Here is a 25,934-nt window from a genome sequence, read left to right as displayed (position 1 = left end):
TCACTAAATTGACACTGAATTATGGAGAATTTTTTTTTGAATTTCATGACCAAGTGCTGCTAACTTTACGCCTTACGTAATTTGTTAATAACTTTTAAACTATGATTCACCAAATTGTAAAATTGATTCACTAAATTTCACCTAATTCTCACCTAATTATTTGCATAAAAATTTTTGAAAATCCCCACTAAGTGATGCTAAGTTGATGACGGTTCCACAGGAGATAATTTTTGTCATGTTGACGTGTCTTAACAAGAAATGTCTTGTGGAGGCTCGCTATTTCTTGTTATGATTCAATAGGTGTGTTTTTTATTACAACCGGTCTTAACTAGACAAAAAAAAAACGCAGTCTGGACTAAGCAATTTACATGTTAAATACAAAAACACCTTAGCCCCTTGGGCTTAGTTGTTTAGCCCGGAGATTTCTCTTTTTTCTCTCTTTGTAAAACATATATGAAAAATACAAGAAAATGACGAAAGCGAAAAATATGACAACTCTAAATTTTTGTTGTGTCTGCTGTTTTCGGAACATTCAATATACAGTGCTGCCAAGATTTCAGGTTAAGCCCCGAGGCGTTTTTTTTTGTCCAGTTAAGACCGGTGGTAATAAAAAACACACCTAATGTTAGACAACCTTCGATTTTGTCTGAACACGATTGTCTAACATCGAATTTGACAGATGTGTTTTTTTCTTTTGGAACTGCAGTTTTTTCATTACTTTTGTCCTCTCATGAAGAAGGTTGTCTCCGTAGTAGCGGATGACAAAATATATTTGTTTGTTTTGGGAATTTTTGCATGTTTTATGTTGAAATGAATTAGATTTCATGAAATGGTATTATACTTTTTGAATTTATTTAATAATTTTGAATTTATTTAACAGGTATTATAATTGATTTTTATAAAAATAAATTGTTTATTTTTTGGAAGGCAAATAAAAAACATACCAAGCAATGGGTACATGTACAAATTGAAAAAAATTAAAAAAAAAAGAAGTATTCATACAAAATGACCATATAAATAAATTTTGTCCTCAAAAAATCATACATCATCCTGCTGGCGAACGAAGCATATGAAATGAATTGTCCGAACAAAATTTGCCCAGCCAAGAAAAGAAAATTGTTATGTTGTAGATGTTAGACATTGAGTTATACTACGTTTCCACCTACCCTAAATCCGAGATTTAGCTTAGTAGATTTAGCAAAAATCTCGAGTTTTATTCTAAATCTTGGATTGAAAGTAGGTGAAAATCTTAGATTTAGGGTAGCTGAACCCAAATCTGAGATTTAGCGAAGTAGATTTAAAATAAATCTCGAGATTTATTCTAAATCTACTTAGCTAAATCTCGGATTTAGCGTAGGTGGAAACATAGTATTAGAGAAAAATATCTCCTGTGGAGGCGGGGTGTTAGGCCACTACACACTACAGGTATTTTTTATAGCATCCCGACAAACAATTTTGGTTCTATAAAGCTTTACAGATCCAATGGTTGCTTCTGTAAAGCATTATAGAAGCAAAATTGCTAGTAGGGCTGTTTTCACTGGACCCCAAGTAAGATAATTTCACAGATTCGGTCAGTTCGAAATTCAAATTTAAAAAATTCTCTTTATGATTTGACATTCGAATGAGATAATTTGCGAAATTATCTCATTTGGGCTCTAGTGAAGGGGCCAGTTATAGCGATCAGAAAACATTTTCAAATAGTTATTTTGTGATGTTTTAATTCGATTTGAAACACAAATGCTATACCAATCGATTATAAATGACTCAAAGAATTTTATTTCGAAAAGAAAATTTACAATGGAACAATTATTTTTCTTTTAAATTGTATCTATTTGTTTTCCAGATGCAAATTCATTTTTCGTGCCAACTGATTCACATTTGAAACAAAATGAAAAAATCGTTCCCCTGAAGTGTTTTAAAGTTTACCTGTTCCACTGCATACGAAAGATTTTTTCGTAAATGTATTTCAATCAGGAAAAGAAGAGAGTACCTAGAACCAAAGTTGAACGACAGCTAATCCACCGAAATCGGCTAGTTAAATTCCTGAACTGGACCAAGTTTAAAAAACTTTTCCTTCGCAATAGGTGAATCCTACGAAAAGAGAGATCTCTGAGGGCTCAGCAATTTTTAAGTGAGACAAAATATCTCAGCTGAACGCTCAATTTTTTTCAGAGATGTCTGAGAATTTTTAGGATTCACTTTTCTCAGTTTTCTTTCTCTTTCGTTATTTTTTTTTTTTCTTATTGCTTAGACGTTTGTTTTTTTGTGGTGAGCAGTAGTTGTTATAAAAGTGATAAAAACATGAAAAATTTAATGAAAATTTGAAGAAAAGGTTATTTTTTTTTTAACTTGCTACACGAAATAATTTATTTTGAAATAATTTTTATCATAATTGAATACTTGAAGAAATTTTGCAGTTCTGTGGAGTTGCAGTTGAAGTGAGAAACTTTTCCCACAAATTATTTTGCTTTTTCTTTCAAAATGACATTGAGCCTCAGAGATTTTTTCTTCATGGGACGCGCCTAATGATGTCACATTATGAACCTTGAACTTTAGCTGACCTTTTTTTTTTGTCCCTACGCTAAACTGTAAAAAGTAAAAAATTTACAATTTCCGTTATCTTCTACCAAAGTACACATAAAAAGGTAATATATTCCGAACTGACATTGGTCGCCAGGTTGTCAAAACATGACACTTTGGCGACCAATGTCAGCTACCGAATTCTTAATTGCTTAAAATACCGAAGAAAAACGAACAAAAACCGATAAACCACGCACACCACTAATTTTTAAACAATTATTTACCATTTTCCGCGATGAAACACGAAGAAAATTTGATATTTTTCAATTTATAATATTTTTAAATGACATTTTATAATTTAAAACAAAAACAAATTTCCTGTTTACTGCGAGTGAAATATAAAAATTAAAGGCCGACCTGACAGATTGGTGCCCATTTTTGACAAACAAATTTTGACAACGTTCGGAATATATTACCTTATTAGGGGTATTCACGATCCGATGCAACTGGTCTTGTATCATTGCAAAAGTGCAAAAGTGTAAAATCTTACATCACTACAACAACAAAATATACGGATTAAAATTTTACAACAGTCTTGCACTTTTGCTATACCCTAGACCTATTGCAAAATAAAAATACAATAGAGTAAAATTATTTTTACAGATGGCAGCTCACCGTCATCGCGTCGTCGCCCATGATAAACAGTTTGTCTTTTTTATTCTGTTTATTATGGTTGTCGGCTTGTCGGTACTCATTAGTAATCATCAGTAACTAATAATCAGTAATTTAGTTTCTTTTGATGTAAAATAATTTGTGAAAATTAATTAACCCGAACAAAACAAAGAATTAAATTATAAAAAATGAAAAAAAAAAGAAGAAGCAACAGTGGAGGAACAACCCTGTTAAAAAAAAAAACATCATGGATTTCATAAATGCTTCAATATTTACTATAGATAAGAAAAGAGGCGTTCACGATCTATTGTAAAAAAATAAAATTTTACATTTTTACTAGGCCTGTTGCACCAGATCGTGAATACCCCTAATTTGTGAAAATTAATTAACCCGAACAAAACAAAAAATTAAATTTAAAAAAATGGAAAAAAAAGAAGAAGCAACAGTGGAGGAACAACCCTGTTAAAAAAAAAACATCATTCATGCTTCAATATTTACTATAGATAAGAAAAGGGGCATTCACGATCTATTGTAAAAAAATAAAATTTTACATTTTTACTAGGCCTGTTGCACCAGATCGTGAATACCCCTATTATGTGTACTGTGATCTTCTACATCTGTTTTAAATATTCCAGTCTCATATTTAAAAAAAACGCGTTTGTAAAAACTAGCCTTTGTAGTTTAATTTCTGGACGGTACTGTTATTGTAGTTTTTATTTTTCTACTCGTTCCGTTCGCTGTTGGGTTGGGTAATGAGCTGACAGTGCGCCATCAAACAAACCTTCTGAATTGACATTCCCTTTATTTTTGGTAAAAAGCCGTCAAAGACCGAAATAAAAATTCGCGCGTTGGAATTATTTATTCGCATAAAATAATCCAATAATCATTATTAAATTATTTATTAAAATTATCAAAAAAGTTTATGTGTTTGTGTGCAAATAAAGAGAAATAATAAAATTATGGATCTATTTGAACCTAATTTAGTAACAAAAAAAGAAGTTCGGTTCGCCGAAGGTCTCGTTCAGGCAATACCACTTCCCGAGGAGAATTTCGGTAAAATTATTTTTTTAATAAAGAAAAAACTATTTTAAATTGTTCTAAACATGTTTAATTAATAGGTGATATCTTTGGAGGAATAATAAAATCTGGGCAATGGGGATGGTTAACCAAAGGTTCTCGTTTATGCATCACTTCCCTCCGAAGCGGACAATCAATATCAAAATATGATTTTGATGCAAGTAATGGGTAAGAAGATTACTTTCCAATTCGAGCATTCACAAATCTAGTTATTTATTACATTTTGTTCTTTAAAAAGGTTTGGTGTTTGCATTATTACGTGTGTATCGGAAATTCAAATGCCCTACTTAAAGGATACACTTATCGCAATTGGTATCCAATATGCCGACAGCCCTGGAGGTCTGGTCGTCTTGTATTCTGTTGAAGAATCAACAGTAATTTGTTGCATTGATTTGAAATACAAAATTACGTGTTGCAAGTTTATCAGTCATGAAGTTTCCCAGCATACAATTTTACAAAACATGAATGGTTGTTTGGCTGTTGGAACTGATGGAGGAAGCGTGTTGTTGGTAGATTTGAATTTAAACAACGCCGATATTCCTGCTGCAAAAGAAGACGTTGGGATTTCCCTTGTTCCTTGTCATATTGTTGATTCTAGCATGAGTTTGTTACATCTTCATAGGCATTTTCAACATTGCCAACAGGAAGGAGTTCATTTTGGAATTCAATTAGAAGGTATGAAATTATCACTAATGAAACTTTTTAATATTCAAAATTATGAATTAAAAAAAAAATAAAAACTAAGAAGGTGTGGGATTAGACAAAAATATATCAGATCTCAGTTACATTCTGGGGAACCTTAACTCTTCAAATCAATTCAGGGTTGGAATCGGCTAATGCGATAGTCAAAAACCGGCATAAATTGTCGATTTTCACATTCAACTGTAGACTATCGCGTTAACCGGTTTCATAACTGGTTATGTGTTTTTTGGTTGTTGACATTCAAAACGCATTGTTTTGTTGTTGGCTTATGAAGTGTCACCCCCTGAATACAATGGTCTAGCCCGGGCTGTAGCTTGTAGCGCAAGTTGAAGAATTCTCAACTTTTACCTCAGCTGTAGCGAACTTTTGTAGGGTTTTCCCTCAGCAAAATTTTAACAGTACTACAAGCTACAACCACAGGTACACCATTGTATTCAGCCAGTAAAAGCTACAATCGTGACGTTCAGTATTGTGACTGACAAAAAATTACATACTTTAGCCTCTACGTTAAAAATACGGGCGGAAATTCATAGTCATTTTTAGACCCCAGTTTATCTTAGAATGGGGTTTGTCCAATGTTATTTGAATATGATGAATTCCAATCTTTATTAAAAGCTACTTAAAAAGTGTCTATGAATATGGCCTACAGTCATGAGCAAAATACAGCGCGATCTAGTTAGATAGTTTCTTCCAATGACAATATTGTCATGTTCAAAGAAGAAAATCCAGTTCAAAAAAGCGTTCAAAATTCCAACACAATCGTGAAAAAAGGACAGGCCTGTAGAAAAAAAATATGTAAATGAAAAGCACCTGCATTCAGTTGGCTTAAGACCTGGAATAATTGAAAAAAAAACTGCCGTCAAACCTTACATTTGGAGCCTTTGGGTATAATCGCATTCGAAATCATGAAAATTGTAGATAAAAGCAAAAGAATGGTAATTTTAAAAAAATCGATGATTAGAAAGTAAAATTCGTAGCAATAAAATCTAAAAAAAAACTTAAAATAAAACTGCATTTACCATTCTGCAATGTTATAAACAGGGATAGGATCTTGTGGACCTAAAAACTTAAAAAAAGGCAAAATAAAACTCCGAAAAAGGCATAAAAAGGCATTTATTGAGAAAAGAATGAAATATAAAAATTAATTGCAGTAATTTGGAACAATCATAAGTTTTTTAAAATTTTCAGTTAACAAGCGCCTGCGATTGTCCCTTAAAGCCTGGTACGCTGCTCGCGCTAAATTCTAGTTAAATAAAAATTTCCATACAAGTTATCGATAATTTGTATGGTACTCATTTTAGCTCTGCTAAAATTTTTCGATAATTTGTATGGGAGCTAAAATTTAGCGCGAGCAGCGTACCAGGCTTAAGAGTGCTTTAAAGGAGCTAAAATAACTCTCTACATCTGTAGAGACGACTGGACCCCTATTTAATTGGAATAAATTACGCAATTTATTTGTTCAACTTTTTCGAGTCCCTCAAAAACATCTTTTGCGACTGCCCCTTTCGCAGCTTCCAAATCTCACAGGATTATGTCCAAAATCTGGAGAACTTCTTCAATGGAGTATTGTAAATTGAGAAAGTTAGCTTTTGAACTCTGATACGTGTCGGTTGTCGGCCGCGCAATAGAACGTAGAAGACAATAAATGGTAGCAATAGTAGACAAACAAGTTGCATAGGTAGATCTTTTCATTCGAATTTGTTTGTGTGGGGTAATTAGTGAATTTTTAATATAGAATAGATATATTGAGTAAGTAATATACTGAGTAAGTTAGCTTTTTGTTTGTATATTTGAGTGTTTTGTGTGTAGGCATTACCTTTAAAATGCTAAAAAGATAAAAAAACATAGGAAAAGACAAAAAAAGGCAATAACAAGAGAAAAGGCAAAAAAAAAGGCAATAACGAAAGAAAAGGCAAAAAAAGGCAAAATAAAATACATATATTTGGAACGAGGGGGACGTGAAACGTGTTTGTATTTAATCTATAATGTCGTACGATTAAGCAAGAAAAAAAGGCAAATTCCACAACATCCTATCCCTGGTTATAAACATTAAATTAAGCAACAACAAACTTAAATCTAACAGAATTCTTCTAGATAAACTGATCGCTGCTGACAAATTATATGTATATTTTTTTGTATTATTTGTTAGTATTCCATTAAGGTAAATGTACAAGAAAAAATGTGTTCTGAAACTTCGTTTTGTTTTAAGACCTTAGGTCCTTTGGCTTTGTGAAGCGTTTTCAAGAATCCCCGTGCTAAAGACCTTGTTCATTGTTCTATTTATCAACATCCATTTTGCTCTTAGCTGCTCCTCCCATACAATTATGCCGGTTCTTCTCACTTCATTATGGTAAATGGTAGATAGGAATACTTGCACACTGTTCAGCGCCATTGAAAGAAAAAAATTAAAAAAATCATAGAAGAAAATTATTATTTCCTCGTTGTCCGTTGAAATTATGTGCTCATCCGATATATGCAAAGCAAAAAAGTACCTATTTTTGGGATATCGTTGTTTGGTTGTCATGCTTTTCATCAGTAGTTTGGGGTGGTTGGCCAAGGCCATCTTTACTATTATGGATTTCTTGCAAGAATTCATATACCATAACTATAAAAATGGTTTGATAAAATTATTTGGCATAAAATAATTTGTATACTTGTAAAAAATTACAATGGCGTTCGGGACAGAAACAAAATTGTTAAATTCAAAAGAAGGTCTAAATAAGAAAAAAAAAAAAACAGAAGAACAGCACTTTCTTGAACGAAAAAAGTGTGAGTTGAAAGTTTGCTATGGCTTTTCAGAAGTTATATCATAGTTAGTTGTTACTTAAGATCTGGGCCCAATTATGGCGAACGATCGCAAGTTAACCTTTTTATTTCATTTCACAATCGGCTTAGTGCCAAAGAATTTACTCGTATCTATTTCTAAATGTATCTATGTATGTAAAAAGTGTATTAGTAATTTATCTAGAAGGAGAAAAACATTACAGAAACAACAAATTACAATCACATGATACGCTACCATGTTTACTTTTGGCTCTAAGTGAAACTCAATACTCATTCATTAATTAAGCCCCAATTTATTCACTCTCCATTATATAAAAAGTCGCCATTAAAAATCTCTTAAATCGCATATAAATTTTAAATTTTCCCGTTTTTAATGGCTAATTTAATTTTAATGGATGGTGAATAAATTAGGCCTAAATATTTTATTTGGTTATTTTTCAAAAACGTATTAATAATCCGAAATCAGTAAAAAAAATCGTTATTTGTTTTTTTTTCTTTCTTTGAAGTGCTTGACAATGCAGAGTTCATTCAGTCTTTACTACCAATCGATCTTATATTAGGACTCGCCGTAGGCTTAGCAGATGGACGTTTGGTATTTTATGATCTTACAGATATGCAGGTATTTTATGTGGCACCTCCACAAGAACGATCATCACCGCTTGTTAAAATAAGCTCCATGGAGCCACCAGATGATCCACGCCCATGTGTTTATGTCTGGGCATTCCATGAAAACTATCAAAATTCTATGGCTGTTATGCATTCTCTAATGTATGAAAAGCGAGTTGTTACCGATGAAGGATTTTGTTATTTTGAAGTATGTCAAAAATCTTTTACCTAAAAAAAATTCTTCCACTAACTCGTGTTGATTTTTATTTCAAAGAATTTTCAAGTATCAAGTGTAAGATTGCAGCTTCCATTAAATTGTCCCAAAAGTGTTCCAATTGCATGCCAAGCCATTTCAAAAGCACCATCGCATGGAAACGAAGAAACAATATCTCTATGTGCTATAGTTTGGAAACAAGAACAAGAAACTCAAACCGAGGTATTACTCTTCGACATAAATCAATGGTACAAAGAGGAAATGCCGTATGTAGGTGATTGGAGGGAGGATCCCAGCTATTTAGCTTCGTTTGTTCTACCGGGTTTGTCGTGTCTGGATATGTATTTCAATCCTAATACGATTTCACTCTTCAATTCTATTCAAAGACCAGAAGAACATTTTTATCCTATATCCCTAAGTTTTGGTAAGTACTTTGCTAGTTTATAAATAAAAACTAAGCGCCAAATATATCTGTATTTGTTTTATAGATTCAATCGGACTTGGAGAAAAAAGCTGCTTACACTTGAATTGGCCAGGTGTTCAAAACAGAGTTATTGATGTGTTAAGATCCCAAGGATCACTGGCGTTATTAGATCCCAATCCAATTTTCATGGAAGTTTTAAATGCACGTTTGCTTCCTCAATTTTCTGGTCTTAACTACAAAGCTACCTTCTCATTGGTAATACTTTTACTTTTTTAATTAAAACCTTTATTGATAATTTGTATTTTAATAGAAAGCAAAAAGAGAAACTCTACTATCAGTGGCAATAGAAAATAATTGCAATGGACTGCTGAAAGAATGTGCAAAAAATTGGTCAGATGGAAGTCACCAAGGAACTTCTCTAAGTGAGGGCCTATCGCTTTCTACTTTAACTGATTGGCTATGGGTGCGAGCGTCATGTATAAAAGAACGTTGTAACAAATTGTGTAAAGTTTTATTCGATCATTCCGGTTATACATTGGATCAGAGAGAAAAACAAGAACTTTGCTACATCTCTAAACAACTTCGAACTCTAGCCGAAGTTTCAAGTGATATAATTGCAAAGTTTGGTGAAAATATCCCATCGGATGGTAATTTAAGAAATAAACTAAAGTAATTTATTTTGACAACATTTTCTTTCTTCTGTCTAGTTTTGAGTACATTGGAATCACAGGGCAATTCTATTCGCATGGCCTCCGATTACCAAGAAATTCTATTGTGGCTACTCAATATTGGATTGCTGCCTGAGGCTTCTCGTTTAACAAGAAGTCTTGAAAATGAATTGAATCTTGTGCCTTATCCTTATGAATCGTTGCATGGTTTCTATGAGAAACGAAGATTAGAATTTATGCGATATTCGTCGCGAAAAGCTCGAAGCTGTTATTTACTATTTATTGACTCATTTTTAGAGCACTCATTTAAAGGAAACACATTAAGAGATAGCTGGCAGGAAAGTGGTGGTGATGGATTATATCCACCAACTTCGGTACAAGCTATGCTCAGAATAATGCTCATACCAGACGTTTCGTTTGAGAATAAATGTGCATTGTTTTTGTATTTTTTCCTCGATCTTAATATGGCAATCGAAGACAAGCGGTATGAACCGATCGTGCAGAATTTTATCAAATTTCCAAGTGTATTTAAGCTTTCAGCATCGTTAATTAAACAAATTCAGGCGTTTTGGAATCTGGATCATTGTCATTTTCAGGTAAGTTAAAATATTGATTTATTTGGTTCCAAGATTACATTTTGGACACGTAATTTAGCAAACTTTCAGTTAAGGAATTAATAGGTTATTTTGCAAAATTGTTACTTAGAATCTGAAAAGCCTTTAAAAATTAGCTTTAAATTTATAATATTAATTTTTTTTCTAGGCCGCTGTCGATGAATTCATTTCGCCATTCAACAAAGATCACGTATGCCCTCAGTGGCAAATTGAATTATTCATAGCATCGCTTCTAGATCAGATCGAATCAAATCTAGCTCTAAGAGTGCTCGAAGCCAAATCCTTGCCAATATCACCTCTCCTTCAATTAAATACTTATTTAGCAAATGACCTTATATCAGAAGCATTTCATTTCGCTCGATCTGAAAAAGACGAAGAGCTTTTAAAGCTTTTCTTCAGTCGTTGTTTGCTAATGAAAAAATTCGGAGTAATTCGCGATTTAGCACTTACTGAGAGTGAAGGAAAATTAGTGCAATCTCTTTTGAAGAGTAGCAAAAATCGCAGCGCTGAAGATCTAAGCTTTGTCTATCTGCTTCAAAAGTATAAATACATTGAAGCTGTTGCTTATCAGGATGAAATTTCGAAAGACAGGGATATTCAACGTGCAGTCGATGAGTTATCAAAAGGAAGAAATAATCAGACAGCGATGGATGTTGATACTCCATCTTTAATTTTATCTGCTTATCACACTACAATGACTCCGGTCACAAAGAACATATCGGATGTGTATCTGAAGATAAAAAAACGAATCAAAAACAAAGAAACTGAACAAAATTCACCCTATCCCCTAAGTTGTCAACTTATCAAACAAAATGCAACCGATCTTCTTGGTGGTATATACCATAGCTCTGCGTTAGGTACTCATTTTGCTAGTCATTACTGGGATCAACAGAAGTCTGAAGGAAATGCTCTGCAGCAATCTACCAATGCACCATTTCTGAGATGCCCGCAAATTTCATTATCCTATTCCGAATATAATCCCAGGGAAGTTATATCATATCCGGAGCCATTTAAACCAGCTCAAAAACGTCGTCTAGACAATAGTCCGATTGATTCTGACAAAACAAGTAAAACTCGTGAAAATCCCAAGAAACGTCGAAGAATATTAGGTCGATATGACTTCGAATTATCAACATCTGATAATTTGCTAACCCATTTCAAGAATTCATCAACATACAATCCTGATGTTAGTATTTTAACCAAGATCAATCAGAAAACACCATCACGGGATAATTCATTATTCTTGGAAACTCCGTATGTAAAAAATACTCCAACAGATAATGCAAGTAGTCAAGTTCCTGAAAAATTGAATACCGCATTGCCTGGAATTCTTAAAGTTAGTCAACCAAAAACATCAATAGATGAAACAGATCGCAGTGTTAAAGCACCTTCAGAAGAACCAGAGAAAAAGAAAGATTTTGAGGAAGAGAAAATCATACGTTTTGTTTTGCCAGTTGATGAATCATTAGAGCAAATCAATGAACGGGATCTATCAGTGGAAAGCGAAGAAGTCTTGCAAGAGCCTTTGGAAAAATCGCAACGTCCATATAGTGGACCATCAACAAGAAAATCGCTACGATCAACAACTAGCTACAGTTTAATTCCAATGAGCAAAAACGAGCTCCAAGACATTTTAGATAAAGTCAAGAATCAAGAGTCTAAATTAGAGTCTACGATAAAAACGACAAGTAGCCAAATAGAAAAAAATTCTTTGTTTACAAAATCGCAGTCAAATGAGGTAACTCAGAAATTGTCTGATATCGCACAATTCAATGAGCCAAAGACAAGTGAAGATTTTGGTTCTAAATTTAAACAACAAGAACACCAAACTAAAACCATGTTAAATTACAGTTCTTGTACCCCAATTAGTAGAAATGAGCTACAAGATATTTTAGACAAAGTGAAAAATGAGGCACCTAAAAACTTGTCTTCAGCAAAAACGACAAGTCTGTTTGAAAGTAGTTCTTCGGTATCAAAAATACAGTCTGACATTTTACAAGTCACTGAGCCAAAAACAAACATAGATTTTGGAACAAATATTATCCGTTCGAAAGAAGAAAATACTTTTGCTTCATTTAGCTTTACCAATGCCTCAACCAAGAGATTCGAATCAGAAACAATTTCAATGGATTTCACAACTGATAAGTCTAATACTAGGAAATTTGAAAGTCTCTCAAATTTGGACTCTAATTCCAGCTCCACAATAAAACCACCAAAAAGAGCACTTTCTCAGAGTTCTGACAGCAATTCAAATGATTCGTCGATTCAACGCAATAGAAAACAGCTTAAAGGACGAGCATCAATTCACAATTCTTCTGGCGATGTTTCCGAATATAAAACTCCAACGGAACCTGCAGTCGAGAAAATTACAACAACAAAGACTGTTTTTAGCACAGATACCTTAATCGATTTCAAGCCTCACACGTCATCTTCGAAAGTTTGTTCAACTGAATCTAGGTTTAATAAAGTGATAATGGAAACAGAATCTAAACTGGATTCAGAAAAATCGCCTTCGAAAGTAACTTTTTCGGAACGAACCACTGTCATTGGTGAACTCACATATTTGCCAACAATGGAAGTATCTCAAAATTTACCAGAACCATCAAGTGTAACTTTGCAACCGAGTGAAAAAGAACAAATGCTAGACACTACTGTTGGAATGACTTTGTATGATACAATGGGTTTTGAAGAAAATCTTCTTGAACCGCAACAAAAACAACAACCTGAGAGTGAGAATTCCAGTAGTTTAGATACTTATGATAACATTGAAGCACAAGAAGAAGAATCAACCAATTCAGAACTAAATTATCTTGATGGAAAAACATCAGAAAATGAAGAAGTTGTCGATGATGGTAGTGGTTCGTCTATTATTTTACTCTCATCACGCAGTAGTTCACGAGCAATTTCTAGAAATCAAGATTCAAATGATGTGGCACAAAGACACATTTCAATAGATGATGATGAGAATGATTATGAGGAAAATTATGATGATAGTGATGATGATGACGGGAATGATAACAATGAAGAAGATGCTGATGAAGATGAAGACGAAAGCGTAGAAATAATAGAAAGTGATGGCTCAGAAGATCTTAGCAATTCATTTTCGAACAAGATTCGTGATGGTATGTTGTTTACTATTCTTTAAATTTAAATAACAACATTAAAAATATTTTTCTAATTTTAGTTACTTCTACAAGTACGAGTTCTTCCTTAGCTAGTTTTGTATTCAGTGAAAATTCATCACATTCGGATAGATTGTTGCAAGAGACAATGAAAGTTAAAAACATAGAAGACTCATCAAATTCTCAAAGCTTATCTGCATCGACAAAATATAAAACACTTCACTCTGGCGAGAAAGATGATGTTGGTGAGTGAACAATTTTAGTTTTAATTCTTATTTTTTGTTTCCCATTTAAATTTTAAATGCCTTGAAGAAGTTTTCTTTCAAAACACATGTTAACCTACTTCATCTACCCTTGGAAAATCATTAACTCTGCTGCATCATACAATAATGTTAAGATAACAAAGGGATTCTTTAGCGACTTCAAAGTGAGCTTTACAAGTCCACAATAAGGTGGAATCACATAAAAAGGTACCATCCGTCGAACTTTAACCAACCATCCGAAATTTATAGTAGTATGATCTGGTGTTCGTATCCCAGCCATGAATTCTGAAATATTTAGTCAATGACCAAATTGTTTCCAGAGTGTCATTGACGATAGTGAGTAAGTTGTAGAAAATGCCTTCTGGAATACGCTAGCAAGGTCCCCTTATCATCAAATACATATTAATAGAACAGAAACAAGTAGATATTATTTTTGTCCACCAGATCTTAACTTAACAGAGCCATTTACCATACTTAGTCCAATGAGTTTAACGTCAATTTATACACCCTTAGATCTGTATCCCAATTTCATCAGGCTCTTCATATAACTGACTGGTAAAAATGAACCAATAGGAATAATGTTAAGAACGGTTAATAACTTGCGGTAATTTTTAATTAAAATCATAGCAAGATCACACAAAAGTCAAAAATAGGCTAATATGAAATTCTTTAATAATAAAATGACGTCGTAATTCTGGATGATCGCAAATTCCTTTTTTTTCACGGGCAAAAAGCTGCAGGTTGCAAATTTTTTTTCTCGATCAAAAAATTAAAATTTCCCCGTAATGTAGGCACCCAACCTCAGTTGGATTTTTATGAATTAGTGATTTTTAAAGGAATGGGATAAGTTTGACGAAAAAAATCATTTATTAAAAAAACAGAATTCGGTGAAAAAAGGGCTATAAAATCGTTAAATCATATTATATCAAAAAAAATCCTAATACAAAATGCTTAAAAAATTATGAGTTTCAACAGACATTTTTTCAAATACTTGAATCAGTGAGTTAAAGTTTTTCCTAAAAATTTAGTGGCAGTGGAGAAGTCCTGAATATATATAAATTTAAGTTTTCGTATAATTTTTTCATAGACATGCAAATTACACATCTTCATTCTTCAAGTATTTTAGTTTAAAGTACAAGTTTATAGCAACTCCACTGAAATTATTAAACATTTAATTATAGAACCTAACTTATATTTACTTTCTTATTTATATTTAATTTGTTGCGTGTTCAGAACAACAAAAAGCCAGTGATTGCAAAGACACGAGTGAATCGGAATTTAAACTGTCTGTTACTTCTGAAAGCATTAATGAAACTGAAAATAATGCTGTAATTATAGAAGAAGAACAAGTGGCACGAAAAACTTCTTCCTCTTGTGATGTTGAAGTAGTAGATCTAATTGAAGAACCTGAGAGCACTGAACAAAATTATGCAAATAATGTAATTATTTTTGGAGATCAACAAAATAAGGTTACCGAAACTGATAATGAAGTTGCAGTGCAACTTGAAGAGCCTGTGGTTGAGAATGTACAAAAACAAGCAGAAGACAGTACACACCAAAGTGAAATTGCTGAACAATCCAATGTACAGAATGATGAAGAAAATATGGAAACGGAAGATATTGTTGTGCTTTACAAAGAAACACCTCATGAAACATTAGATCAAAGTCAGTTAGAACCGAACGTTTCTGAAATTGAAGAATCACAAAAAGAAAAACCAGAAGTGCAATCTATTGAAGCAAAATCGGAAGAAAAAGAGAAAATTGATATTGTTAGTGTTGAATCCAAAGAAGCAGATAAGACTGAGGATGTTTGTGAATCTCAACTGCAACCAACTGAAGAAGTCAAAGAATTAGATGAACACAAGGAAATTTGTGAAACTACATCTACGGATGAAAAAATTGAAGAAAAAACAGTTTTAGCTGAAGAAAATGATGATAAATTGAAAAGCAATGAAATCCAAGATGTCGAAATTGCTATGCCAAGTAAAGTTGTTGAAGTTGTAGAAGTAGTTGAAGCTGAATCAACTGTGAACATTGACAAAACAATACAAATCAAAGATGTTGCAGATGATAAAAAGCAAAAACAACTATCCGACGAAGTAGAATTGACACCAAGACTTCGATCACAATCATTTTCGAAAAATTTAAGTAACGAAAAGGTTGTTGTAGCATCTCCACGTACTCGAAGAAATTCTCGAAGTGGATCTATGCCTCCTTTGAAAAAACCAACAGAAGTCGAATCAAATATTAGCACTTCAAATGTAGATTCTGTAGATGAAGAAAATAAAAAGCAATCGAATGTAGACGTAGAACTCACTCCGAAGTTGCGAAATAGAAGATCATCATCGGTTTCGCAAAATCTAACTACTGAAATAGATATTACTGCATCTCCGAGCACTCGAAGACTTTCTAGAGGTGGATCTGTTCCTCCATCAACTGCCAATCAAATCGTTACTAGAAGGAGATCCTTGCTCTTAGAGACCTTAGATGAGAATTCCACACCTGATTCTCCTTCAAGTCGAACTCGATCGAAAATACGTTCGGATTCTATCGATGATGTTGAAAGTTCAACAGTATCCAATGTAAAACGTTCTCGGCTGTCATCTATTTCAAGTATAACTTCAATTGAGCAACCACAAACTCCAAAAACTAGAAGGCGAAGTAGTATGTCGGTCGATAAAGAGGTGGTTAGTACACCATCCAAAGCAGTTGGAACACCGAAAGCAATTTTCTCCAAAGCTATCAATACTGATGCTATCAATACTCCTATTAAAACTCCACGAAGATTGTCAGTTTCTAAAAAAGAGTCACCTTCGGATGACACTAGTCCTACTACAAGCAAGTCAAGAGTTCAAAAAAGAGAAGAAAAAGACAGTTCAAAAAGTCCCCAAGATGAACCAGAAAGTTCACAAAATGAAGATTATACCTTATCCAGACGTCTTACACGGACACAATTAGCTGCTATGGAGAGGAATAAAGCTTTGTCGAAACAACTTGTCATGTCACCAGTTATCAAAAAAAGACGTGGATCAAATACAACAGACTTTGATTCGCCACCAGATGTTAAAGGAAGTGATAATGAATCGACTTCTTCTCGAATGAGCCATATTTCAACTGCTTCACGAAGAGTTACAAGAAGTTTGGCTTTAAAGGTAAAATTTGATATTGACTGTACATAATTGGAAATTATGTGAATAGGAATTTGTATGTATGATTTTTTTTCTAGGAAAATATCACAGACGATATGGTTAGCATTGCCAGTTCAACAGAAAGCAGCAAACGAAAAAGGAAGAGAGTAAAAGAACAAATTTCACCAATAGCTGCACTTAAAGTTATACCGGAGGAGGGTCCTTCAGGTTAGTTTAACATAGATTGATTGAAAATAATAAAAAGTGCGATTTCATACCATAATTTATTTCAGGTTCGGAAGGAAGCGAGGCTAGCAACAAAAGAACAACTCGCCATAAGAAATAAATGTTGATAAAATTAAACATTTATTACGTTATACTTATTTTACAAATAGAATAAAACATTGTTGAAAAGCAATCAATTTGGCGTTGGTGTTTTTTTTATAAATTAAGTTGGAATAAAAAAGCTGAAAAGATTTTTTTTCTTTTAAGGTTTTTAATTTGTATTTCAGTTTTCATAAAACTAACTTATTAGATTGTTAAAGTATATCGCCAAAGATTAAGCAACGGTGAGCTTCAGTGTTGAATTCAAAAATCTTTTAACATACCACCTGGATGAGGAGCATTGGGTAGAAATGGTCACTGATTACATTTTTCACAATGCCTATAAGTAATCAACCATCCATCACACGTCGGAAATTGGATCTTGTGAAACCATATGAAAGAATTTCAATAACAACTCAACATGAAGATGGTAAGTCATACATTTTTGTTAATCCACATTATTAAGAAATATATAAAATTTCTTTAAAACTAAAGAAAGAAAAAAATGTAGAAAAGCTATCCACGAATCAGGTGGACCGAATTGAAATCACCGCCTTTAAAGAGACAGTTCCAATCATGGCATGTTTTTTCATTAAGAAACACTAAGGGGCGGTGCAAAAGAAGATGTTTGGTTATACTAAAGCTATTGCAGGATATCAAATGCTTTTGGTAAAGCTTCCTAGATCCTTTTTGGAATTGAATTGACCATTAATCCAATTATCCGCTCTTCTCACCCCCACCCCCACACATTTTATCAAATGGATTTAGCTTATTCCTACAGATAATAGCGAAAAAGTGTGGTAGAAAAAAATATTTAATTTAAAATTTTGAACATTTTATGTTAAAGATTGACGTTCTATACCTACTGCTTCAGAAAATAGAAGGCTAAGCAATTCGTTTATTAAGTTTTATCATTCAAAATGTAATCAAAGCACCAAACTTTATATGCAATGTTGTAAAGCTGAAAAAAAAGTAATTTATAGGCTCGTCCCCATTACCTTTTTTAAAATGATTTCAATTTCTGTTGGTCAGATAATGAAATTGTTCCTGTCGAGCTCCATCATCATGAGTTAGAAGTGCCACAGTTGTTATAGTTTTCTTGTCTTATCATCATAACGCATGACACGACACCTAAATCGATTTGATGTACACTTACCCAAAGCAATTCGTTTATATTTCATTAAGTCGAAGCCTTGAGTAACCTAAGTAGTGAAAGTCACCTCTGTTCTTGGCATTGTAAATGTGATATAGCATTTGATTTAAGCTTGATAAGCAAAAAACTACAACATGTGGTCTTTATTGCTGAATGTCTTTATTTTCGCTTCATGATACACAGTTTTACTACCATTGGTGGTGAGTAAGGTGTACAGAATTAATTTATTATTAAAATGTTAAATGTTACACATTTGATTTTTGTATTAAATGTTCTCAATTTGGTGTTATGTTTAAATTTAGGGTGAGTGCAATGTTAAAATGGTAATTACTACATTTAATACTGATTTGTTTATTTATTCTTATAGATCATCAGTAGACTTGGAACATGAAAATGCAATAAATACCTCTTCATTGCAAAATCAAAATAGAATAAAAACCAAACATCAAGAACTGTGGAGCATTGTTGCAAGCATTCTTGAAAGAAGAGAAATTCTGGAAAAATTTTTAAAGGCACACAATTTAGTTGAAAGATTACCTTTTGATAAAGATGCAAACGAGTTGCCCTCCAATTGGGGTGTGTATTGTGTTGGTGAAAATTGTGAAAAATCCAAAGAGGAAAAATTGAACTTTATTCAACAGAATTATAAATTCAATGTTGAAATTAGTAAATTATTGATTACAGAATTGAAAAAACTTTCGAAACTGGAAAGACAGTGTCAAATTCTATATTAGATAAAATTCTATATTAGGTAAAAGTTTGTTTTTTAAGTTATAAATATAAAAACCAATAAAATAAATATTTTTTTTTTAAATTATTTGTTTGTGGTAAATTAAATTTTGGTCCAAATTCTGATGAAGTGTTGTAAAACAAGAGAATAAACTAATGACTCCTGATAATGAGCTTAAAACCATTGGAGTACTTCAAATGAACTTTTTTTTGTGCGGCATATTTTTTTTGCTCAACATGAAAAACAATAAGAAGTTGACAAATTAATAAAATAAAATAACTTATTAAGAATACTTGGGCATTTATATTTATTTTAGTATTCAAACTATGTTACAAAATATAGCAATCATACAAAGCCATTGTGGTATTGAGTTTGTTGTACTCTATTTTTTTTTTAAGTTATCGGTACAAAGTTTAGATTTAATCCTTAAAGCTTATAAATTACGTCAGTATAAATCTTAAATTTTAATCTTATTATTATTTAACTATTTACAAAATCTTAAATATAATAGACCGAGATTGAGGCAAGTTTCAATTATTTTTTAAAAATAGAAATATAAACTTTTGAAAGAATACCCTTATGCATAAAACTATATTGACAACACATCAGGTACATAGTATAATAAAAGAGTGAAGAAACTTACATAAAATATAGTAGATTAACTAGGATCTATAAGAGGCAAGATAATTTAAGCAGATGAAAATATAGTAAAAGAAATTAATTATATTTTTTACACTAAAGTTGACAGTTCATGTTGTGATGTACTAGTTACATTGCTCATGTCTAGAGTTTGTGGCAAGCCTGGACTAACAGATCCACTAGCTTCACGGCCACCAATAGGAACACATCCATTCGATAGTACTTTTGGAGTGGGCGGAGTGGCCGTTGAAGGTCGCATTGAAAATCCAGCTGCACAAGAATGATTAAAACTACCATGTGAATGATTTGGTGATAGTGGAGTGACGGATGTGGGATGAATTTGTGCATTGGAATGGCTTGTTGAATTCAAATTCAAGTGATTTGAAGTGGAATGATTCATAAATTGCACTGGGGGTGTAATAGCGCTTAGCGCTGACATATTCATAGAATGATTTCGAACACATATCGTTTTCTCTTTTTGCCAGACGAATACATTGTGTACCATTGCTCCTCCGCAGAAAACAATACCGATTCCGATAAGAACACTGGTGATTATAGCTGGTGTTGAGTGAAATTGGGTGAAAGTGTAGAGAATTATTCCTGTAAATAAAAGATGTTCAATTAATGAAATAACAAATGAAAGTATTATACTATATTATATTATGTGTTATGGTTTTAAGTAGTAATGTCACGAAAAACTTGAAAAAAATAGTACATTTTTTAAGAATTGTTACGGTGTAAGGTTCCAATGCTTCATCAAAGAAAAGCTTCTCAAAATATATATTTTATTAGATTCTGCATTTTATTGTATTTTTCTCTCCCATCTAGAGGAATTGATATATATTAATTTAAGAAAAAAGGGGCCAAATGTTTAGGGGCAGAGCAAGAAGGGGTGAATATTTCATTTTAAATTAAAAAAACTTTGTATAGTCGTACCATACAGGAGGGTTGTATATTTCATGGAGAGATTTGTCAATGCGTCGACAAAGACCCCTCCCAAACAAGTTGTTTCCTTGCTTTGATCCAACCTTTGATCCAAGAGCGTTTCAGGCTATTCTACTTTTCGATTTACTTGAAAGTCTATAAGAGGCGTTTGAACATTTTTAAAACGATGGAACCAATGCTTTGCAATCGAAAAATAGAACATTTTCAAAATCAATTTGACGGGATTAATGAAGTGATTCTTGCAATTCACGTGAATGCAGAATACGGCTGCTAGAGACTTGGAGACCTTCTCAACCTTTTATAAAACATGTTTTTTTTATGAAAATCAATTGGGAATTGGGTTGAAGTTGTTCAAATTTTTTCTCAGTCAATTTTCAATCGGTTTTTTTGATAAATACATCATTCGACTAAGAGATAAATATCGTTTTAAATTCTTTATTAAATAGTCGTCATTTATCAAAAACATCGAACTCACATTTTTAAAGAGCACTGGTCTCTCGTACCGAAAAAGTTGAAATGGAACTTCTTATAGAGCATAATTTGATTTATTAATTTTGCAAAATAATTGCATTTAAGTGCCAAAAGTAAAATATAGTTTTTTCCCGAAATTTGACTTATACAAATAATGATACACATTTTTAAGAACATGTTGATTGTTTCTTGTAGCATGTCAAAAATTACACAAATTGTGTAAAAAACCTTTCCAATAACATTTCCCGCTGCAGAGTTTGATGACAAGACGCTATATATTTTTTTTAAATATCGACATCGGTTAGAAGATTAAATTTTTATTTTGTAGAGTTGTATGAATTACCCTGGTCAACAAAATTGCACCTTTTTATGTTTAATGAAATTTTAGAACTACTGTTTTTTCGGTATCAAGTTCAGCACACCAAAAAAATTTAGAAAAACATTGTTTTGCTGCTGAAACTAAACTGTAAGCTAGGGAAATGCCTTTGTAAACATAGCGAAAAATCGATTATCGAGATTTTATAATTGGAATTTCTAGAAAACACGAGCTGATAGAAAAATTCAGTTTCGAGTTCAACACACCCACAACATTTAGAAAAATATTGTTTTGTTCCTAAAACGAAACCATTGTAAGCTAGGGTAATGCTTATGTTTATACACTCACCTGTTAAAAATATTGGTATGGATATAAAAAAGCCGCCAACAGCACACACTCTGCTCACACTGGATTTTTGCAAATATTTGTTACTTCTGTAACAAAATCTGTAAGATAAAAAAAAAATGTTTAAAAAAATGTAAAAAAAACTTGAAATTAATTCTATTGAAAACAAAAATTACCTTCCATTTGCGGTAGAGCCTCTTATCAACTTTACAGCAAAAAGAAATTGAATGGCACATACGAGTAAGCAGCACAAATTAAGCGACAATGATAGTGCACATAATGCCAAAGTAACATCATAAACTATGATATAGTCCTCGGACGTAGCTGGTCCTGGAGGTTGTGGTGGGAGTTCCCTTCCCCCAGGTGAAATTTTCAATAAGAAAATTAGTGACAATAATGCTAATAATAACGACACTGAAAATATAATCCAAAATAAGTTTAAAACTTTTACAAAATATTCAAATTTATCTTACCTAAACAAAGAAGACCTAAACTAGTGAGAGCTTCCCGCACTCCTGGACCCTGTTTCGGATGATATCCCAAAGTGAAGTTATTGCAATTGCTATGGGGATTGTTGCAACCATTGGTTGCAAGTAAGTTAAGATTATTGCTAATACTTGTTGGTGTAGTTGGTGCTATGTTGAGTAAATTTGTCAATCTCGGACCTCCATTGGCAATGTTTTTCGGTGGTACCGACGATGTTGATAGGGTCGATATGTTTAACGGTTGTGGAGGCCTTGGATGTAAGCCCCTGTTAGCATGTGGACGAGGTTGCCCTGGTGGTTGTATAGGCGGCATATGTTTCAACATTTGTTTGTTTATTTATTTCCTTTTCTTGATTTGCTTCTTTCGCTTAATATTGACATTTTTATTGAAGAACGTTGATTTCTCCTAAGAATGAGGTTCATATTGTATGTCTTTTATATAATTTAGAACATTTCATCTGAAAAAGATTGTAATCTATGATTTGTAATTTTTTTTTCTAGCAGGTAGGTATAACTATAAATTCGTGTTCATCCTAAATATACATACTTATATAAGCCGCTAAAAATAGTTACATCAGAAGTATCTTCTTATAAATTATCGACTATCGCGTAAGCCGATTTCACCCTTAGACTTTTAATTAAGTTATGAAAATATTGAAAATGTTGATATCCAAAAAACCCTTTTTTTAAGGCCCAACTTATTTTCAATGATATTCAATCTGACTTAACCCTTAATAATCTTTGTGGTTTAGTCATATGGTGTTACAAAAAGTCAACCCTATCGCAATTTATTATGTTTTGCAACCCTTTATTATGAAACTATATTAACTTAACCCTTTATTATAAATACACTTTATTATCCGTACCTATGTACCTACTTAAATTTAAAAAAAAAATTTGTTTGGTTAAAACAAATCAAAGGTCAGATTTCATTAAAACAACGCGTCGTCGGCACATTGAAAATAACATTTTAATTAAGGGGAATTGACTTAAACGAAAAAGGGTACCAAAAATCAATTCATTTAAATTTGGCAATGCACTTTGCTTTCTTGAGGACTACCTATGTATTTTTCTTCTTTTCCTGAAAAAACAATCTCAAAAATATAAAATGCTTAACAAAACTTTATCGAACAGTCTCTTTAAAAAAAGAAAATCCCGCCAAAAAACGACATACACTCATCATTATACCAGCTGAAAGTTATATTTTCCTAAAACTACCTACAGAAAAAGTTTGGAAATGATAACTTTATCCTACGATATCCTTCTAAATCTCCATATTCGACAGCGAAAATGCCAACGAAAAAATGTCATCGAGCGTTTTGAAAAGTCAAAATACATAAAATGCAGGAATGGTCACAAGTATTTGCTCTTTTATTAAAAGTTGCTTGGAACATTAAAGCTTTTCAAAACTTCATGAAATAATTTTTTAAGATAATAACAAGTTATGCATTTGTACAAAAAATAAAATGCACGACTGGGGTCGCACGTACTTGCTCTTGCAGTTTAAAACACTTTTATGTTAGTTTAATTGTAGATTTTAAGAGCTGCCTCTATATAAATTTAAAGAAATTTTCTTGATGTTGGAAGAGCCGACATTTAGCGCAAAATTTTGAAAAAATTGTATGGGAGGTACACTTTTTTGACTTTTTGAGAAAAAATAAAAATGCAGTTTTATTGCAATTGCTTCAAATATTACGTCTGCAAAGTTTAATCAAAATCGTTAGAGCCGTTTTTGAGTTATTTGGTTTGAATTAAAAAATTTGTATGGGAGGTACACTTTCTAAGCGAGATAAAAAAAAAAACAAAAAAAACCAACTTTCAGAATTCCATAAAAATTATCTGTACCAAATTTGAAGAAAATCCGTCCACCCGTTTAGGCTGTGGAAATGTGTACAGATGGACGTACAGACGCACAGACGCACGGACGGAATTGCGAGACCCACTTTTTTGGAATTCTCCATCATCGTAATGTTGGTTTTGATTAAAACCTCGAATTTTTTTTTCGACACGAAACCAATACTTGCCCTATTGAGCAAGTAAAAAGTTGAGATAACAATCAGACATGACATTACGATGACAGAGGAGGCAAAAAAGTGGGTTCCGGAAGTTCGTTTGTCTGTCTAAGGAGCTGCAGCCTAATACCGACTTTTCACGAGTCCATTTTAGCCGCACGATGTGTCGCACGGATTTTTCTATGGGGATTGTCACTTAAGTCACCTGTGGCTTACGTTCACACGAGTCGAAAAGCTTCGCCGCACACAAAAATTCGACTCGTGAAAAGTCGGCATAAACGGATGAACCGATCGACATCAAACTTGGCATGTAGCATTTTTTAGAGACTCTCCAGAGGGGATTTTGGAACTAATTTTTTTGGACCAAAAATAACGCTACATGTCGTATACTAATTTCGAGAAAGTTCAATTTTTTCAAAAACGGCTCCAACGATTTTGTCAAAAAATATCAAATGTTGGTTCTATCTTTTGATGAAAATTTTTTTTTCGAAAATCATTTATTAACGGTACTTGCCATATAACCGTTTTTACTTGCGATATAGGTACTATAGGGCAAGTTTAGGATTCGTAAAAAAAATCGAACTCGAGATAACAATTTTACATGACATTACGATGATGGAGAATGCCAAAAAAGTGGGTCCGGCAATTCTGTCTGTCTGTCTGTCTGTCTGTCTGTGTGTCTGTCTCTATCTGGAGCTGCAGCCTAAACGAGTGAAGTGATTTTCTTCAAACTTGGTAGTTAGCAGTTTTTGGTGATTCCCTAGAGGGGAAATTGAAATTTTTTTTTATGACCAAAACTAACGGTACCTGCCATATAACGGAAATATAAAAGTTAAATTTTTTCAAAAACGGCTCTAACGATTTTGATTAAAATTTTTGTGTGTAGTACTACACATAAGAGCCAACTTTTTTAATAAAAAAAATATTTTTTGTACCGTTATTAACGGTACCTGTCATAGAACGGTTTTTTTTGTTTCTTAATATCTCGTACAACATTAACCCGATTTAAATGAAAATTTTTATACAAAAGTGTGTAAGTAAAGATAATATTAAAATTTTAGAAAATTTTCAAAAAACGCATTTTTGGTTTTTTAAAAAATATTTCAAAATTTTTTTTTGAAAAATCAATTTTTTGAAAACGGATCAATGAAAAATTTTGAAATTTAGTTTTTATGTGTAAATTAATTATTTCTTCAAAATGGCATACCAACTTTTTTTTTGAAAAATGTTAAAACATTTTTATATATAAAAAATTATTTTTTTAAAAAACGGCTCCTACAATTTTCGAAAATTTTTTTCTAAAAATACATTTTTATACAAGAAATAAAATGGCATATTTGTTTTTTTTTTTAAGATAATTTAAAACGGAGTTTAATTAATTATAAAAACAGATTTAATTTTTTTATACTTATTATGAAATTTCTTTAAAATATCAAATTTTTAATTTCTTGAATAAAAAGCTTTAACATTATAGTTACTTTAAGCATAAGAGCAAGTACGTGCGACCCCAGTCGTGCAATTTATTTTTTTTTCAAATTGATTTTCTGCCAAAATGCTAATTTAATTTCAACTAAATTTTTATACAAAAGCTTTTACTTATGTAGGTATATAATTTTAATATAAACCAGAAATAAAATTTCGAAAAAAAGTAAATTTTGGATTGTTTTTTGGCTGCCGATAGGAATAGAAGGTAAACCAAGCTGCGGATAGAAATTTTACG

General features: G+C 32.4%; 2 protein-coding genes across 2 annotated transcripts; one reads left to right on the top strand and one right to left on the bottom strand.

Moving 5' to 3' along the window:
* Positions 1-3,994: 3,994 nt before the first annotated feature.
* LOC129909201 (uncharacterized) lies at positions 3,995-17,216 on the top strand. The gene is made up of 13 exons (XM_055986232.1): positions 3,995-4,245; positions 4,311-4,437; positions 4,508-4,944; positions 8,262-8,569; positions 8,636-8,999; positions 9,064-9,254; positions 9,310-9,646; positions 9,707-10,263; positions 10,430-13,403; positions 13,466-13,648; positions 14,900-16,818; positions 16,893-17,022; positions 17,088-17,216. Exons 1-13 carry the CDS (start codon positions 4,152-4,154, stop codon positions 17,138-17,140), a joined length of 7,674 nt encoding a protein of 2,557 aa, XP_055842207.1. The 5' UTR covers positions 3,995-4,151; the 3' UTR covers positions 17,141-17,216.
* A 2,085-nt stretch (positions 17,217-19,301) lies between these two features.
* LOC129909202 (uncharacterized) lies at positions 19,302-22,696 on the bottom strand. The gene is made up of 4 exons (XM_055986233.1): positions 22,191-22,696; positions 21,894-22,131; positions 21,721-21,818; positions 19,302-20,240 (listed from the first exon to the last, which is right to left on the bottom strand). Exons 1-4 carry the CDS (start codon positions 22,525-22,527, stop codon positions 19,732-19,734), a joined length of 1,182 nt encoding a protein of 393 aa, XP_055842208.1. The 5' UTR covers positions 22,528-22,696; the 3' UTR covers positions 19,302-19,731.
* Between the last annotated feature and the right edge of the window lie 3,238 nt (positions 22,697-25,934).

The sequence above is a fragment of the Episyrphus balteatus genome, chromosome 2 (assembly GCF_945859705.1).
Source record: "Episyrphus balteatus chromosome 2, idEpiBalt1.1, whole genome shotgun sequence".
NCBI lineage: Eukaryota > Metazoa > Arthropoda > Insecta > Diptera > Syrphidae > Episyrphus > Episyrphus balteatus.
Note: the sequence above shows the minus strand (reverse complement) of the source record. Positions and strands in the feature narration are given on the sequence as shown.